Raw genomic sequence first — 20,676 nt, forward strand, 5'->3', positions numbered from 1 at the left:
AGAGAGGTAAATAGCTGAACACGGAGGCTCTTTTGAGTGGGGAGAGCAGCAGAGCAGCAGTGGAAAGCTACAACCGCTTTTGGCTGAAGAAAACAAACTGATTTAAAGGGACAGGCTGTTCTTACAAGATGCTAATTGATTGAATATTTGTTTCTTTAGATATGAATATTAAAGAATATGATCAGAAATGTGATATATATATATTTTTTTTGAAAGGGTTATTTCAAAAAGTTTAATTGACATTTTCAAGAACTTTTCAGATTCTTTTTATGTGAAAATAGGAAATTTTAATTAACTATATTGATGCCAATTATCTGAAAGGGAGTCCAAGAATAATAGTTTTTGCCTTCTTCCTTTTGAAAATATTTTTGTTGTGAACAATATTTAGTTTGGGATTTTCTGTGTATTGGGTATTTTAAAAGCAAAATGATTGGTATAATATTCAACTTATTCAAGATTCAACGTCTACTTGGGTATGTAAGAATTGTGTGAATTTTCTGGGATAAATTTCTTACTGTTACCGATATAAGGTTATGGTAAGTAACTGTTTGGGATTTATCTGAAACTTTGGAGATAAAATCTCTTGGGCTTATAGTTAATACTATTCGGGAGTTTTAAAGCTCCATGCTCTGATGTGCTGAAGTTTTAACTGCTTATGTAATGGTATACTTATATTCTTGCATTTTTTCTTCCTGTGACTATTTCTATGATCAGAACACTAGTTATTAGAAACTGTTAATGCAATTCAATTATGTCATACCTTGTTGTTTCCAATCTGGTTATATGTAATCATTATATCCTAAATACTTAGGCAAAAAGTATTTAGTCTGGTCATCTGTTACTGGATATTTGTGTTTTGTTTTTAAATGTTTCTAAATGATAAGAGGACAATTAACAATGGTCTGTGAAATCTAACTGCTGTTTTATTTATTGGGAATATAGCTGACAGCCATTTGCCTGCCTTGGGAAGCAAGCTCAGCTGCTGGCTCTTTTCGCATTTGGCAGCAGTCTGGTGAATCAAGTCTTTGTATCTCAGACTTTTCTAACCTTGTTAGATTTGGTTTTCTGTAGTTCTAGATTTTGGTCAAATTATAGATTATTGAACCTCTTCTAGACATGGATCAGCCCATCTGAAGTTTAGATTGACACCACACCCCTGCATGGATTGAGAGCTTTCGCCCATTTCTCAGCCTGAAACAGCTAAGATTGAGATCATAGCTCCTGATGTAATTTGGACCGATATGGGGGGAGTAGGAACGTGTAGATGAGGCATTACAAGCTCTTCCATGCCATTTTGACTATCTACCTGTTTGTGTGACTTTTTTGCAATGGAATGCTACCTCACTGAATTACACTTGGGGAAAAGTTAGATATCTTAGGGGCACTGCTAGATGCCAATGTGTCTAATTAAATCCAAGAATTGGCAAAGCTTGTTGCTGACATTAATGTATTAGCAAAAAAATTCAGTCTCCCTAGTGACGCTTCTCATGACCTTATTGATTGGATATACCGACATACAACAACAATTCCTTCATGGTTATCTCATCTCCTGTTATTGTCTTTTTTGTTGTATTGCTTTTACTTTTACCTTGTATTTTGCAATGCTTTCTCTCACTCATACAGCAGTCCCTTATAGTGCTAGTGGCCGAGTGGCACCCCCTTCAAAGGAAACAAAAAGGGGGAGATACTAGGGAACAAGAAAACAAGAGTCTGTATTAATCTTATCAATGTATACCCTGCACGCAATGCCCCATTTGAGAAGCATCAAAGTATGTGCAAAAACAAATCTTGTGCAGCCTGACCTTGTGGTCTGTAGTTGGTTAGTTCTCGGTCAGCACACTCTTGGGCACGGATGTTGAGGTTCTCGGGTGTGTGTTCTTCCTGGCTGACTAAAGGTCTGGAGTATATTCTGTCAACATGTCAGCTTAGGCCTTGAGCACGCACCAGATTGAGATAACCTCCATCATCACAAGGGTTGGGCTCTGAGATACACAAGCCATACTCATACTTGTTGCTGGGGCATGTGGGCAAGAGTAGAAGAGAGAGATATAAGTATAGGACTGTAGAGAGAAAGAATCAGAGAGGATGATGTAACCGAGCAATAAAGCTTCTTAACTGATAGTGGTGTCTGTCTACTCTGTCAGATCCAAAGATGTCCAAAGGTCATAGAGGCGATGATAACTCTGGCTAAGTGCTCAGACCTCTGCTGGTGTCAGTAAGTCTGTACCAGCCGAGGACCCCAACAGTACATGTTACGACATTGATATTGAGCCATTGTTTGACTGTGAATATGAATTCTAATTATAAACTAAGTAGAAATGAAATGTAGCCTCAAAGTTTGGAGGTGACAACCTTAAGAGAAGAGAATACATGAAAACGAGGTATCATTTTGCCTTGCTCTTTCTGCCTCTCAAAGGCCAAGTCTTCTTTTAAGACTGAGCTCAGATCACAACTGTCTCCTGAAGACTCTCCAGCTTCCTGACTTCTTGACAAAGTGTTAACATACTCTCCCACCCCAGATTTCTTTGTCTATATTATTTTTTTCCTAGGAGAGTGGAAGCTTTTAAATGATGTATATTGAATTGGACTGAAACCATCATGTAGATCAAGGAGGGCAAGAAGAGGAATGGTTATTGTGAGGTTTCTTTTTAAAAAAGTATAAAAGGCTGTGTGTGTGTGTGTGTGTGTGTGTGTGTGTGTGTGTGTGTGTGTATGTGTGTGTGTGTGTGTGAATGTTACAATAGAAGCTCCAGGAGAGTCAGTGATAGTAAAAGTATTCATATATTATGAGACAAGAATATACTCTGGATCACAGAATAACCTGACCTATAGAGCTTTAGCAATATGCTGAATATTGTGTTTCATAAGAATATCACTATTATAAGATACTTTTACTGCTAGTATTATTATATATGAAAGGACTATTCACTTAACTTTTAAAAATGCCTTGGATTAAAACATCCTTAGAGTTAGGGTGCAAGAGCAAATTTAAGAATGACCCAGTAAGGAACATGAGTTCCCTCTTTCTCTCTTTTCACTGACTGATGAAATATTCAGGATGGCATCCTAACTTTGTTCAGTGACATCTACCTCAGTCATGTTACAGGTTGCATTAAGTCTTGATGCAAAAATTAAAAAATATTACTAGGAAATAATTTCCTGGAAAAGGCTTTCTAGGTTGTATGTGTACCTACTCCACCTCAATAGAGATGGAGTATTGTCATCCTGTTCTTGATCCTCTTCCATGCTTTCTTCCCCATCAAAGAAAAAAAATAGAGAAAGAAACAGAGAGGAAGGAAACTGGAAAACAGGCAGAGAAATATAATACTGCATAGAAAAATTAAAAATAGGATTTATACACAAATCATTTTTAAAAGGCTGAATTCAATCAAGGAGTCTTTTTAAAAGTCAATTGTTTGCCTGGATTTAATAGAATTTTTTTCAAGTGACTTTATGTGTATAAACATACTATATTCCTAGTAATTGTAGAAATGACAGCCAAATGCAAAATAGTCAAAAAAAATCCCACTGCAACTGAATATGGAGAGGTGAAGAAGCAGTGCTTTTCTAAGAGATAGAGAATGTTAGGGCCCGAATGAATTTTTAAAATCACCAAAGGTGTTATCACACTCTAGGCAATTTAAAAATGCTTCAACTTTTTGGCTCCTTTATCAAGATTAGAAAGGATTTTGATAGGTCACTAGCAAAAGAAATTAAAGCAGCTTTTTTTTCCCTTCTCTCTATCCTGAGGGAAGAAACCCTACTCTCAGAGACCTACTCAGTGTGATATGTACTTGACTAAAGATTCCCTTGACAATATCCCTGAAGCATGCTCTCCAGCCTATCTTTTACCCACAACCTTCCAGACATCTCATTCCATTTCCTGAATCTCCTTCCATTGCTTTTTGCTTCTTTGCAACTCTCCCAATTGCTCTTCATTCTTCCCCTTGAGGAGCCAAAAAGAACACCCTTTTTCACATGACAGTTTGCCAAATCCTTAAAGATGGCTCTCATTTCTCCAACCCTTGGCTCTCCCTCTAATTCATCTATTTCTTGATGTCTTTGGAAAATTACCATAAACTCATCAACCTACGAATGATTGTGCTGGGGGGGGGGAAATTTGTAGTTTGGCATAAATTAAATTGACATCTCTCTTTCTTTTGATAGCCCCGTCTTCCTTTCCAGGCACCTGAATTCACAGTCTCAGGATTATTTTGTATTCTTCCCCTGCCCTCACAGCCCTCAAATCTAATCAGTTGGCAAGTCCTTTGGGATGTTGCTTTGGACATACTTCTCACATCTGGCACCCCTTCTGGGCCAGAAGCTTATCTCACCTCATCCATAATGCTTTGATCTGGACGGGAACCACGACCAGAATGCCATTTCTTCCTCCTTAAATTCTCTCACCAATCTGTTTTTCATCCTACTGCCTTAGCCATCATCTTAATGCACTTTCCCAGTCATATTTCTCTGCTGGGTGCTTTTAATGGTACCCATTTGTTTATGGAGTGAAGGATAAAGTCCTCATTCTGGCATTCATGCCTTGTATTGCAGGGTCTGGATCCTATCTGGCTTCAACCACATTTCCAGTTTGATCTTATCTTCCTCCTGTACTCATAATTTTAATCAAATTGCACCACTTACTACCTTCCTCCCACCTTATCCTACCCTTTGTGTTTCCATGTTCCTTTCTAAATTATGAGGCTGTGACTGTGATGGTTGATGTGACTTAATTACGCATTTCCCCCCTCCCAAAATCTCATTCATGTCATTCAAAACCTAAAACAACATTATAGGAATTACTAACACTGATGAGAAGAAGCATGGAAGAGGAGCTGGAGGATTGGCCTTGGAATCAGGAAGATGGGTTCAAATCCTTCCATTGTCACATCCTCTCTGGAAGATCGTGGCTTGATACTATCAAGGGTGAGCACATGCCCCACATAACTGTCTTAAGTAGATGAGTAGTCAGACTGCATTAGTGGGAAAGTTTCCACAGCAGGAGTTCTCTACACAAAGAACACCAGAGATGTAGACGTCCCCACCTTCTCATACACTCACTCACAATGGTAAACATGTCTGATTTGGAGTGGAAAGATTTGGGTTTGTATTCTGGTTTTTCCACTTAAAACCTATGTGTCCTTGGGGAAGCCTCGATTTCCTCATATTTAAAATGAGAGGACTGGACTATATCCCTTGGAGGGTCCTTTCTAGCTCTAAATCTGTGAAGCACTGTATCAGGACATGGCTCATAGTCAACAGGAGACTGAAGTTCTGAAGTAAATAGATGTCTTTGTGATGCTTAAGAATACTCATTTCTTAACAATGTCAATCTCTTTCTATTTCCCCCTAAAATGTAAGAAGAGCAAGACCGTATGACAGCATCTTTTGGACACACTCCATTTTTTAAATGGGAAGATGTTTGGAAAATCCTTATTTTTTTCTTTCTGAAAATGTCATCTCAGTACATGTGATGAAAATTTCAGCTTTGTATACCATTTACATATATATGAGAAAAGGAAAGGACTGCAATCCCTTTTCTCCTATTATTCAGAGATACACTTGATGAGTCTCGTAATTATTCTCTTTATAAAAGAACATAGAGCGTTTAAGTGAAATAGCTAGTGAATCGCAAATGACAGATATTTCAGCTGTATCCCACTACAATAGAATACTTCCCTTTCTCCCTTTTTACTCCCTCCTTAACTCTTTACAAGTGGGCTTCTTACCTCACCATTCCCTTAAAGCCCTTCACTTTCTCTCTAACCTTACTAAGGATGTCTTCATAGCCAAATCCAAAGGCTTTTCCTCAGTCTTCATTCTTCTCTGCTACTCCATAGCCTATGAACAATATTATTGTTCATTGATGCTTCTCTCTTCTCTAGGTACTTCTTTCTGGCTCTCCTACATTTCTGACTGCTGTCTCTTTTGCTGGATCTGCATCCAAATCACCCTCTAAACTTGGGTGTCCCTTAGGGTTCTGCCCTGAGCCTTCTCTTCTCTCTATGCTACCTCAGTGGGTGATCTCATCAGTTGCCATGGATTAGTTGATCATTCTGATATTAATAATTCTCAAATCTACCTTTGCTGCCCCAAAGTCTCTGATGAATTTCATTCTTGCATCACCAATTTCCTTTCAGACATCTCAAAATAGACATCCAGTAGACATTTTAAGCTTAACATATCCAAAGTGGAATTCATTACCTTTTCCTTTAAGCTCCCCTTAAGCATCATCTTTTTCTAATAATGGGGAGAGCAACACTATAGTTCCAGTCCCTCAGGCTCGCCACTGAGGAGTTTCTAGATTCCTTGCTATCTATCACCCACCACAACCAATCTGTTGCCAAGGTCTGTCACTTTCACCTTTGCAACATCTCTCAAATATGACCCCTTCTCTCCTCTGATACCTGCCCTCATCACCTCATGCCCGCTGGGTAGGCCTACCCGCCTCCAGACTCTCTCCTCTCCAATCTACTCTCCGTTCAGCCATTAACATGATTTTTCAAAAGCACAAGTCTGATCATACATACTGCCTCTTTTCTCAAGAAATTCTGGTGGTTCCCTATTGCCTCCAGGAGCAAAAGGAAAATGCTCTGCTTGGCATAAAAAGCCCTTCATGACTTAGTCTTTTCCTCCCTTCCAGTCTCCTTCTACTTCACTCTCCAACACCTACTCTTGATTCAATGACCTTAACTTCCTGGCTGTTCCACAAAAAAGACCCTCTCTCTGGCTATCTCCCATGCCTGGAATGTTCTTCCTTCTCCACTCTGCACACTGAACTCCCTAGCTACTTTTAAGTTCCAACTAGAATTCTCCCTCCTAAAGGAAGCCTAGTTTAAGCTTTCTTACTTCCAATGCCTACTCTGTTAATTATCGCCAATTCCTCCTGAATATGGCTTGGCTTGTATTTATTTGGTCACATATCATCTCCCCCACTAGACTGTAAACTCCATGAGGGCAGGATCTGCTTTTTGACTCCTTTTGAATTCGAAGTACTTAGCATAGCCTCTGATATACAGTAGGCACTTCATAAATATTAGCTGACTGATTGATATCCATACTCAGTTTAAGGGCCGTTCTGGAGCCTTAAATGAACTTCATCCAGTCATGAAAATTCAGCTTGACAGAGAGTCAGAAATATCTGTTATTCCCATGAGCCCACCCTGTTAAAAATAATTTTAGAGTGGTTTTGTCACTGCATGTGGAGACATGGCTTATGGTTTCAAATCCTTCTAATGTGCCTCCCCCTTAGATGGTTTGTGACATGTAATTGGCTAACAAAATGAGCTAGAATTTTTTCCTATTTCTATTCTGCCCCACACCCCAACTTTGTTCCATCTGTATTTTAGAACAAATTTCAGTAATTCAGGTCATGTAATCATTGCTTCTTTGTGGAAATCTAGTTTAAAAAAATCCAAACCTTTGATTTGCATGTTTTTTCCTAAAATTTTAAACTTTTAATCTTTCTTTTCCATCTCTCTCTCTTCTCCCCTCCCCCCTCTCTTCCCTCCATCTCTCTCAATCATCATTTTTCTGAAAAGTAAATATAACTTGTAAATCTGATATAAATTCAGACAAACTGTGTAAAGCACCCAACAGCTGCTTTCTCAAAGTGGCAAACTGTTATAACACATTTACTAAATTTTACTGAGATTGAGGATAATTTTTCAATCCTCCCTTCTACAATTCTACCAGTCAGGCAGCCAGTAATTAGTTCGGTTGCCGTAGGTGATGTTGAACAACTCAGTCCCTATGGACACTGTTGCACCAAGTTGATATTGCCGAATTCTTTTAACATTTTCACCAAATTCCAAGCTTGATTTTGGACATCATTTTCAAGCAAATGACAATTATCAGGCGAAGACTATAAAGGTTTAAATAGATCGCCTTACTTTGTCTCTAGATTGCCACATTACTCAGAATCATTGTGGGGCCTCTCATACCTTAGAACTCCACACTTGAACTTTTAACACCATATGTGGATGACTATTATGTACATTTTATACTTTAAATCAGGCTGTTATTCACTGTACTTCTTTGCTGTTCAGAGACATGCTAAAATTCTTAGCATGAAATTTTCGTCCTAAAAACAGCACTTAAATGGGGTCTAGCACACAGTAGGCACTTAATGAATGCTTATTGATTACGAGATTAAAGCATCAACTTGTGCCTAATTTTTTGGCTTTGTTTCTGTAATAAAATCTACAGCACATCTTTCCCAATCACCTAAGTCTTCTTAACCTCCCAACTGACCAGCTGTAAACAGCAAACTCTGCTGGAAAACCATTCTGAAAGTCCAAGAAAGCAAAATGCAATCATTTATGTTTTTAAATATCTCAAACCTAAGTATGAAAACTAATGCTGCTATTGGGGTGCAAGGTGGTGCTGCTGGAGCTATTGAAGAATGAAGGTGATCGCTAAGGGAGACTCTTAGCCATGGGAGATTTAACTTCCCATGATTGGGAAGTGAGGAAGAGTTGAAACATTTCCCTAACCTTTCTGCAGGGGAAAAGCATTCTGTGAGGAGTCAAGATTATTCCTAAGATCTGTTCCACAGGTGTATGTGTGTGTGTGTGTGTGTGTGTGTGTGTGTGTGTGTGTGTGTGTGTGTGTGTGTGTTTCTTGCTTAATTTCAAGGTAAAATGTAAAATCCATGTATTTTACCTCTCTTCCTGTTTATTCCTGTAGAGCTCTTTGTTCCCTGGGGACAAAGAGTAATCTTTCTTGTTGGGGTCACTGAGGAGCTTAGGAGTCAAGACTCCTAGGTTCTGTTTTAATATTGATGAACTGCTTAATGTATAATGCTGAGTGTTGAGTCACTAGAACTAATTGGTCATCAATTTCTTCTACAGAAAGCAAGTGGATATAAAGGCCCCCAAAGTGGAGCCATTTTTAGCCTCAAAGTTTGCATCATGGCATATCTTAGGTGAGACATTTATTACCTACAAGTGGTGACAAGACACATGATGCCTAAGAGAGTCAAAAAGCAGTGTATCATTTCTAGATTTTTTTCCAAGGTAAGATTTACAAGTTTGTGCTACAGGGGAGGGGTGTTGGGTTGGGAGTCAGAGGAAGGACTTGAGGTTCAGAAGAGAATTCTGTCAATTACTACCCGCTGGACTTCACTTCTTTTGGGCCTCAGTTTCCCTGACTATAAAGTAAACTTGGAACGATATGCCAGTTGAGTTCAGCCAAAGAATGGGAGCCTTCTAGAAAAAGGAGGAACAGGGGCATATAAGTTGATAATTATCCATGAGAATATTTTTTATTAAAATAAAACCTTGATTCATCTTAGTAATGAATCTCCATGTCACTAGGTAAGTCATATGTGAAAGCACCAATTATCAAAATAGAGGACTGATCTTTGAAAAATAATATACACACGTCCTGGGGCATCTAGGTGACGCAATGGAATGAGCACTGGCTTTGGAGTCAGGACGACCAGAGTTCAAGCTGACATCAGCTTTCTATAGTTCAACAATTTGCTGCTGTGATAAAAAATCTATTACTTTCAAGTTTTCAGGCCTTTTTACCTTATCTCATCTGTGTATATCAGCAAGTCCCTTGAGCTTATGGTACTATAATAATTATTATTTTATAGATGATGAAACTAAAGTTTACAAGATTCAAAGAGCCATAATAATGCTGAAGGGATCTCCAAGCACAATCTGCTTATGTGAAATTCCAGGACTTGAACATAGATCTTCTTTTACTTTATGGGGGAACAGGTTAGCTAAAGGTGAGTTCTTGAGGCAGAAATTAGCTTTTTCATGGAGCTAAATAATGTTACTACCTGGCTCAATTAACTTAGTCACCTAGAGATGAATTCAGAGGCTTAGGGAATTCTTCACATAACTTAGATTTTTTTGAATATAAAACAAAAGTCTCTAAGATAGAATCGAGAATGACGAAGTGAAAATCAACACAAAAAAGTAACCAGTTTTGTAAGAATTATGCCAGGAGTGACAAAGTGTAATTTTAGCTAAAATTGGCATGAAGATCTAAGGCAAAAAGGGCAAAGTTTGTTTTTAGTATCTTTGGTTATTGTAAGTGTTGTTTTGCTTCTATTAAGGAAAACAGATGGATGGAAGAAAGGACAACAGGTAAAGGATGGGCAAAATTAGGTGAATTCATTTTCCTGAATCCTTTCATGTCACTAGAAAAGGGACACTCCATGGGAGGGCCCATGTATGTTTACTTGACACTATTGTGTCTGACAATTATATGCATTTTTGGAATGACTTGAATGGAGGTTATGCTCACTCATGCAGTTTATGTATTTGAATGTCAGAGTCAGGATTCAAAAAGACGCAATTTAATAGGGATTAGCGTCATCTTATACTTGGTTTCCAAAATAACTTCCCAAGTATGAGGTGAAGAGATCATGGCTAGACAGCACCTTGTTTGAGAAAGGAACTGGTGGGTTTAATGCACAACAAGCTCCATATAAGTCAACAGTTTGATGTAGAATTCAACAAAGTAAATATAATTTCAAGCAACAATTGTGTCTTGGGCCAGGGGAATAAAGGGCTTTAACTTCACACTACATGAGGACAATCTGAATGAACCATCACCATTAGGCCTGTAGAAGAGAGGGCTTAGTGGGGGGAGGTGGGGAAGGGGATATTACAGCTGTCTTCAAGTCCTTGAATAAAGAATATGTGAATGAAAAAGCTATTGTGTGATAAGTATGTATCAAGCATTAGTAAGTAATGTGGACACATATAAAAAGGAAATATAGTTCCTAGGCTTAAGAAATTTATATACTAATAATGAGAGAGAACCTATATGGGAGGAAGAGATTTGGACCTGAGAAGCTTTTAAGGTAAGTAGAACCACTAAGGATAAGACTCATTCACTTTCCTTTAGTAATGTGAATACTATGGTTTGATTTGGTGCCAGAACTGGCCAAGGGGAAATAAGTGATAGGCAACAAGGGATTCCAAGAAGGAAAGGTTAAATCATCCAGGATATAATATTTGGTCACAGTTGCTGAGGATATGGCCAGGAAAGTAACAATAATGATAATGATAAAACATCCATTTTTATATCATTACCTGTATGTTACCTTAGAACAAGAGTCCTTACTCTCGGGTATGTGACTTTTAAAAATATTTAGATAACTATATTTCAGTAAAATTGGTTTCTTTTATCATCATATTTTATGATTTTCAAAACATGATCCTGGGGAGGGGTACTTGGCCCCATCACATTGTCAAAGGGATCAATGACACAAACATGGTTAAACATTTCTGCCTTAGAATTTTATTTTTGGTATCTTAAATAATGTGAACTTAACATGAAAGAGTTTTAAAAGTTTGCTGTTAAGTTGGCACTTTGGGATAGATACATACCCTTTCATTTGCTCCGGAACAAGAAAAAAGAATAGTTAGTCAGAAGATATCAGCTTTGTCATTAACTGACAATGAGATCGACTAGCTCCATATCCATTATATAGAAGTATGAAATATGCCTTCTGTTTAGGAATTCTAACTCAGTGGTCAGGTGATGAAGGATGAGTAGAGCATCTGGGGAATGAGAAACCAGAAAGAATTCCTCCAGCATAGCCTTGTGCCTTGCATCCCTATGTAAACAGCATTTATCCTCTCCTCGAAATCCCCACGTTACTTCCTCAGTCAAAAATAAGAATAAAACGGTTCACATTTTAAGAGCTTTAAGTGCTTGGAGCTAAGCATTCCATGTCAGAAAAAGTTCGCAATGATGAAGTCTTAAAATTCAGTTAATACTTGAGTACTGAGGCAATAATTCTATCAAAAAGCATCATTCATCAAGCCTTATCAAGATAAGGATTAACTGCTGAGTGGTAAACAGTTTTTGAGGGAGGAAAGCATATATATTCAAGACTCTCAAGTGAAACCCTTTAAGACTATGCTGAAAACTTACCTGAAGAAATCAAGCCTCTCTCTTGAGAACAGGGCTATGATTTCAAGTGACAGAACTAGTTGGTACACTGTTGCCTGCAACCCCTAAATGTTAGTGACTGCATGAAAACATTTTAGCAGAAAACGTCTAAGCTATGGAATAAAGCAGGTGCACAAAAAGTAGTCCTACAGATAAATACCGAAAATCCTATCTACTGCCATGGTCACCACTTTAGACAATTTTCATTAAGTAGAGCCATAGTAGAGCCAGATGCTTTCTTTATCTCACTACACCAAATACTACATGCCTTGGGTTACAGTCACAAATGTCTCTTTAGCACTAAACTGGGAACACCTTAAGAAATTGCAGCAACTTAGCTTACTAAGAAATCCTGGCTTGCATTAGATTAGTCACACAGAACAGATAGATAGATGAGTGGCCCCTTAATGAGAAGCCACCTTATTATGTCAAGCATGGGTGGACATGTAAGTTAGATGGGAACATCTGTCTTGAGAACAACTTAAAACAACTGGGTAAGACTACAAGAGGTCACTTAAGTGTGTTGGTATTTAAGAATTAGTTATGACTATGAAACAGTGTTTTATATGACATTTCATAAGATTCCAAAATAACCCCCAAACCCAACAAAACTGACTGGTACTAGAGACTGTTATAAACATTCTAGAGTTGGAAGGGATGTTAGAAATGTTGTCTGAAAGTGATTTCTTAGACCAGTTGTGTCAAACTCAGATAGAAACGGATCCCTACCAGTTGGCTCATTGACTTAAAAAAAATCACAGATGACTGTGGTGTATATTTGTTTATTTTATTAAACATTTCCCAATTACATTTTAATCAGGTTTGAGCCAGGAATTTTGCAGGCTTCCAGTTTGATAATTCCATCTTAGACCACGATAGTTGTTGGAAAACGATCATGAATTGGGATCAGCCACTATTTAAAACATTATAATATAACCTAGGACAGAAAAACTATTCATGGTGTAATCATTATCCTCAGGGAATTCCTAACCTCTTCTCTTTCTATTTTTTTATTATTATAGCTTTTTATTTGCAAGATATATGCATGGGTAAACCTTTCAGCATTGACCCTTGCAAAACCTTCTGTTGAAACTTTTCCCCTCCTTCTCCCACCTCCTCCCCCAGATAGCAGGTAGACTAATACATGTTAAATATGTTAAGGTATATGTTAAATTCTCTTCCTATTTAGAGGAAAAATGTATGATGGCCATAGTCACATGAGTAACTAATATACAGGCACCTATATATTATATACCTATACATATAATATGTAGGCTCTACTCAATTCAATAAACATTTGCCACCACAGGTCTGACTGACATTTCCATCTTGAAGAAACTTCAATGGCTTCTTATAACCTCAAGTATAAAATACAATTTTCTGTTGGCTATTTTAAGTCATCCACCATCTGGCTTCATCCTATCATTTTAGACTCATTTCCGGCTACTCCCTTCTCATGCCCTCCAATCCCAACCAAACTGGCCTATTTTTCATTCTCACCTTTTAAATTTCTATATCCCAAATGTGCCCCTCTGAGCAGGCTATCCTGCGTGCTTGGAATACTTGCTCCCCCCTTCATCTCCTCCTCTTAGAAGCCCTGGCTCTCTTCAGCATCAGCTAAAAGGCTCCTTTCTATCAGAGGCCTTTTTTTTTTGATAGCCCTCATTTGTATTTGTTCACTTTTGTCTTATTGCTATATTTTCTTTGCATAAACTTTTATCTATATTTCTGTGTAATTGCTATTTACTCATAATGTAATGTAACCTTCTTGGAAGGAAAGGTCTATTTTGTTTTTGTATCTCCTAGGTCTACTATAATGAGTATCTGGCACACAATAGGTGCCTAATAAATGCATGCTGAATTGAAGTGAATTAGGATGGCCAAAATTCGCCAAAGAAGAATATACCATGCAGAATATACCTTCTCCAGAACTACCTGGGGAAGGAGCTAAGCGAAGCTACTTGCCGACAGTATATGTTATAATACAATATTCATTAACCCAATGAACCAACCATTCCAAGACTTGGATCTTAGACCATAAGCACAAGGGAATGCAAGAGACAAGTGCATATGGATGGCAACATTCAGAACAAGAAAATGGGCTATACAAGAAACCAGAAGAGTTACCTATACAACTAAGATACAACCAATCCCCAGATGTTCCTGAAGTCAATGAAACAAATTATTTCAAGCTTATATGGTGAAGGAGAGATCACGGTCATCTCCACTAGTCCTCAAAAGATGGCCAGAAACATCCATAAGGACTTTGGAATCAAGGCACAACTATTAGAAGAAAACCTGATTCTCTAATGCAACAGAAAGACAAATATGATAATCAAAATATCAACATGTCTCTGAAGTACTGATGAATGTTCAAAACAATGAGCCTTGACATGTGGTCTTTTTCAGTCACAAATCAATGTTACCTTCAGGCAGGAACATTTCTTATACTTGTAATTTCTATTTGGCTACAGGGCAACCGACCATATTTTAAAATAAAGGCATATGAATATGAAACAGTAATGAAAATGGTGACTTTGGCTAAGAAGAAATAAGTGCATATTTGTGGTATATTAAGAACATTGAAAATAACAGATTTTTGTATTGTAATACAATTTAGAACTTATAAGAATTTAACTGCTTACAATACATTTAATAAAGAACTACAGTTGAATATATAGATATACAAAATAACCTTGAATTTGGGCAGGGAGAAATAAATAGTAAGCCTTTTTCTCCCAGTCTACAAATAAGGTGAACTTGGCTTTGTCCTGCTGAAAATTTGTTTTGGATTTGCTTGCTAGCAAATCAAGTTTGAATACAAATCCAAAATTATAGAAAAATAGTATCTACTAGGAAATCTTCCTCCAAGACTTCTGCAAAGAAAATCAAACAGTGCATCTGCCCTCCCAGCAGAAAATATATTTTGAACTCCTAAAATGTAAAGGCACCTACAACAAGTTTACCACTAATATGGGTATTATCAATTAGATTATCTGAAAGATAACACACATTTTTTGGAGGGGGGAGTGTGATCAAACCAAAAATAATATAATTGTTATTATATTATATAATATATAATTGTTATTATATCACATATAATATAGGTATATATAATACATAATTATATATTATAAATATTATATCTATAATATATAATAAAATGTAATTGTTAAATGCCATCTTATATAAAATAGACTGAAAAGCTTTTGAAGCAAGCAGTTAAAACTTAAGTGAATTATCAAAAATATATAACTTTATCTGTCAAAAAAGCTAAAAAATGAACAGAAATCAATGTCATTTAAAATGTTACATGCATGATGATTATGGTTTGTTAGATTATACTGTACCTTTCTTGAGTCCATTAATGCAAGCTAAAAAAAGATTTTCATAAAGTTAAACTCAATAGATAAGACATTTTCTTTATATAACATATTCTCTTAAAATCAAACATTCCAAATTCAACTACAGTATAAATAGATTTTCTCCTCCTTTTAAAGTGCATGCAACAGAAAGTGGAGATAGTCAATAAAATTCAATACTATCAGTAAAACATTTTCCCCCTAAAATCAGAAGATACATTATGGACCATTCATAATGAAAATATAATGTATATTAGGCCGTTTTGAGACACAGTTCTTTAATTGCTTATAGTACACAGCTCTATCATTTGCCTGAATTAACCCTTAAATTTAATCAAAACTATCAGGTTATTTAATCATTCATGAAGATGTTGACATATTCTCTCTTCCTTCCCCTCCCTATTTCTCCTCCTTTTCCCTCTCCTCCCTCATACCCATACCCACACAAGACACTGAGAACACAAGCATATTTAAAATTAATTAGGGTTGATTCTAAGGTATTTTTAATTCTTTGTCATCTTTGGAACACGAATACTGTGGCTTGTTTATACTTTAATAGAAACCCATAGATTAGTGGAAAATAATCTTTATTGGAGAATATGGGGACCGCAGTCAATAATATCTACCCACCCCTAAAGAATTCAGAGTTTTAGTGTAACTTTTAGAAGAAATAGGTGAAATAAGACCACTAGCATTATAGTAAAAACCTAAATAGCCTATCTATTGGATTTTTCTTGTTGTTGTTCAGTTGTTTCAATCATGTCTGACTCTTTGTGACCCCATTTGGGGTGTTCCTGATAAAGATCCTACAGTACTTTGCCATTTTCTTCTCCAGATAATTTTACAGATGAGCAGGCAAGTTGAACAGGGTTAAGTGACTTGGCAAGTCACACAGCTAGAAAGTGTCTGAGGCCAGATTTGAACTCAGGAAGAAGAGGCATAGCACACTCAGAAACCTAGTCTGAATACATTTTACAATGTATTATTAATTAGATAATAAGGCCAAAGAAATAAGAAATGGTCACAAGGAAGGAATGCTAGTGATGATTAGAAAATGTCTTGAACTCCACAAAAAAGGAAATAAAAATGCTGTGGGTATATGTGTAGCTGATACTCAAATAGATCTCAAAAGACTCAAGTGTTAACTAAAAGGAAACTGAACCAAATAACTGAAAATCCAATAATAGTTCCCTTTTGCTACTCCACAGAGAGGCAGGGGACTATTAGAGCAGATCATTAGCAGTCACTTTATCAGTTGCTTTTGCTTAAAAAGATTTTTTTTTGGTAACAAAAGATGATTAAACATACTTTCCACCTCCAGGAAGACAGGTGAGGACTTAAGGTTGCAGAATGAGACACAGATGCTTTTGGACATGGCCAAAATGCATATTTGTTACAACAGCTCTAAGGTATTAATGGTTATAAATGTTTTGTTTTTCTTTTTCCAAAGGAGGAGGAAAGTGGGAGGGAAAGAAAGTAGATTTGTTCATTGAAAAGTAAATACGAAGTTAAGGTTCAATGAAAGAGTAGTAGTAGACGGTATATCTAGAAAAATAATTATCTAGAATATATAATAATATAATTATCTAGAAAAATAATATGTATGTATGTATATGTGTATATACATCCTCTCACACAAAATCCAGAAATCGCATTTTAATGCTATAAAGTATTATACAATTTCCTCCATAATAATCATTAGTATTTTCTAAATATCCATTAAATCCATAGTACTGTTCTAGACACATCTGTAGGACACAGAGAAGACATATTCCTTGGGTTCTAATCCCAGTTCTTCCACTTATGTAACCTTAGTGGCGGAATTGGGACTAGAACCCAAGGCTCCTGACTCCCCAGCCCAGTGTTCTTGCTAGTATATCATGGTACCTCTCTCTATATATAGTAGAATAATTTTATATAATGTTGTATATGTGAACAAATGCTATACAAAGAATTTGTACACATCAATGTAAACTAGAAGTGACTTAAGATTTTGTTTCATCAAGGTGAATATTTTCAGAGTAATTCTATATTCCATTCTCAAATTCACTGGGGGAACAAACTAAAAACAGGGGTGTGTGTGTGTGTGTGTGTGTGTGTGTGTGTGTGTGTGTGTGTGTTTTGCTGTAGAAATCATGGCAACAATGAGAGATAAGCCATATTTGTTTATTGTTATTTCTTTTATTGCCTAGGATAGTTGTTCTGTATTTTGTCTGGACTTGATTTTATATTCCTTGATCTATAAAATAAAATAAAAGGAACAGCTATTTTTTTTTTCATTGAATTATAAAGGAAAGGAAGGAAGGAAAACTCCGAATCTTTATTATAAATAGATCAAGGAATTAATTTTGTAAACAATGTTAAAAAAATTTTGATCTGTTCCAGTAGATGTTTACTGAGCAACCTAATGTGTGGCAGTGGTCATAATTGGTCACCAAACATACATTTCTTGTTTCCTGATCCTTGTCCTAACTAGTTCAATGAATACAATTGAGATCACTCTTCCTAGGGTAAGCAGATTAGCTATAGGAAAGCAGAAAATACATTCTTTAAATAATTGTTTCTAGTAATTTATTATTATTATTATTATTATTTGCTGAGGCAATTGGGGTTAAGTGACTTGCCCAGGGTCACACAGCTAGGATGTGTTAAGTGTCTGAGACCAGATTTGAACTCAGGTCCTCCTGACTCCAGAGTTGGTACTCTATCCACTGCACCACTTAATTCCCCATTTCTAGTAATTTTAAGGGATCAGTAAGAGGTCCACTCAGCAACAATCCATTTTTAAATTATATTTTTAGTAGACCCATTTTCAAAGAAAAGAATGCCATATAATCACATGGATTACAGAGCAATAACAACTGTAAAAAGTATGCTTTCCTTAAAGCATTTGATTAAGAAAATTTAATATTTTCTAAGTTAAAATATAGAGGGATCTTTTATATAGGTCTTTTTTACTACTACTCACGTAAGACTTTTATATGTACCTTTCCTAGCACAGATAATATCCAATGAACTTTGGTTATGTTGCCTAAAATAAAATGCTCATGTATCATGAACCAACCTCCAAACAGGCTTTTTCTTTTCTTTACTTATTTTCAGGAAGAGTTAAAAAAGCATCTTTTATTGAAGGCCAAAGGATAGAGTTGTCAGTATGACAAACATCCTGCTTATAAGTATAACAGAGGAAAAATATGCAAAAATATAAGTCTTCTTGATGTCAATTCAAACCACACTGATGACTCTTTGAGTACAATCTAATAAAGAGTAGTGTCACTATACTCATACAGAGTGTATTGTTTAATATGGAGAAGAGAACATTGGCTTGAATTCTATTTGAGCATAACCTATGTTCCCATTAAGGCTACACACACCCAAATGATTAATAAAAAAGGGTGCCTTATTTAGAGAGAGATCTAAGTGCTGTGGAAGTTTGTAAATTCATTCTGCTGCAGAACATATTGTTTGATAAGGCCCATTGTCCCTAGGAAGTTTTACATTCCCAGATAAGTGGAAGCTGAAAGGTCCTACATTTACTTTATATACTAGATACAGGAATAAAGAATTCAGTTGTATCATTAACTTAACAATTTCTGATGAGGGCTGGGGGTATAGAGGGAGGATAGCACCACAAAGCAAATGGTAGCTCTGGCCTTCTCACATTTGCTATTGAAGAAAAAGGCATCAATTCCAATACCCTTGTGATGTAGAGAGCCATCACAACACAGTATTTTCACCTTTTTTTGTTGGCATTTGCTAGCTTTTTTTTCCTTTTTTTATCTGATTGTTCTTGTGCAGCATGATAAATGTGAAAATACGTACAGAAGAATTGCACATGTTTATCTTATATTGAATTACTTGCTGTCTAAGGGAGGAGAGTGGAAGGAAATGAGGAAGAAAAATTTGGAACACAAGGATTTGCAAGAGTGAATACTGAAAACTATCTTTGCATATATTTGAAAATAAAAATCTATTATTAATTTTTTAAATTATGAAAAAGAAGAAAAAGGCATCCCTTCCACCTGAATTATCTAGATAGCCACCCACACTGACCACATTTACTGAATTTCTAATTTTTGCTGGCCAGTGTGGCTGAATTTTCTTCAAATGACATACACAAATCTGAAGTAATGATTGCTGTTATTCAATCATTTTTCAGTCATGTCCAACGCTTTGTGACCCTTTGAAGTTTTTCTTGACAAAGATACTGGAATGGTTCACCATTTCCTTTTTCTAGCTCATTTTACAGGCAAACAAGATTAAGTGACTTGGCCAGGGTCACACAATTCACTAATTGTTATATCACATTTGAACTCAGGTCTTCCTAACTTCAGTCTTGAAGACAGGGTATTTATGTTAAAATAAGGATGATTTTTATAACATTGAACTATAATCTACTTGTTCTGTTTTTCTTGTGTATGTAAGAATAAGAATTTTAGAAACAAAGTACTGGTTGGTTATAGTATAACACATTGTAAATGGTGTCAATCTAAAAGATTCATGTATGTGAGGCATGATGACTTCTTAATCATGTGTGAAGGTCAGACACTTCTAGAGTATGGTGTACTTTTAAAATCAAAATGGTAGTTCTGGTGCACAAGCATCATTTTGGGGAGGGTTGATGGGTATCCTTTCTTAGGCTCACATCAAAAATAATTTTCTTTCCTTTTTCACATACAACCTAATAGTAAAATAGTGAGTGTGTCTTGGATTGAGGCAAGAGAAGGAGATGGCACGGGATGGGAGGGAAAGGGGAAAGAAAGCAGAGGAACTTCCTGGGATTAATACTGTGAACAGAGTGAATAGTGAATAGAGATCCATTGGAAGAAACTACTGATCACAGCCTTTGCTACTTCAAGTCAAAGGTCACATTATCTGTCTTTTTGTTAGGACAGAGTTGAGTCTCATAGAACATACCTCCTCTGGTTTCCTACATAGGTGGATAAAAGTGAATAAGAACAACCCTTTCTCCTCCTTTCTTGAATAGGAACAGAGAACTGAACAAAGAAACTGATTCTGAAGTACTCCTCATTCTTTTCTTTCAAATATTTGAATCTCACCAATCAAATTTCTAAATTGTTACCATATCTACAAAATGATTATTTTCAAGTAGTTTGTGCTGGACCATATATGAGATGGAATGTCACTTTAAGGTATTTTAGGCCAGCCTTTCACTGGATGACCTCAATCCAAAAGTGACGCTCAGAGAAAAGTTGAGAAGAAGGACCCGAGAAAGGCATATGAAGAAAAGGGAGGTCCTCAGGCTCTCTTAGCCCATGATTTAGAAAATATAATAAAGGTGATATTTTTCAAATACATTTCTGAGCTAGCTGAAGTGCTCATTTAAAAGAATTCCAGAACATTCAGATATTTCATACCTTTTAATATTCAA

General features: G+C 36.4%; 1 protein-coding gene across 8 annotated transcripts in view; it reads right to left on the reverse strand.

Annotated features, from left to right (window-relative positions):
- Positions 1-20,676, reverse strand: part of LOC141548465 (protocadherin-11 X-linked-like) — a 571,918-nt gene that overhangs the window by 132,519 nt on the left and 418,723 nt on the right. For 6 of the 8 annotated variants that reach the window (XM_074277360.1, XM_074277352.1, XM_074277361.1 and 3 more), the window contains one exon: positions 15,273-15,296. The exons of the other annotated variants lie outside the window; for them this stretch is intronic. In XM_074277360.1, coding sequence (XP_074133461.1) covers positions 15,273-15,296 — 24 coding nt within the window. The remainder of the gene's footprint in view (positions 1-15,272; positions 15,297-20,676) is intronic. 8 annotated transcript variants of the gene reach the window in all.

This window comes from Sminthopsis crassicaudata, chromosome X, assembly GCF_048593235.1.
Source record: "Sminthopsis crassicaudata isolate SCR6 chromosome X, ASM4859323v1, whole genome shotgun sequence".
Lineage (NCBI taxonomy): Eukaryota > Metazoa > Chordata > Mammalia > Dasyuromorphia > Dasyuridae > Sminthopsis > Sminthopsis crassicaudata.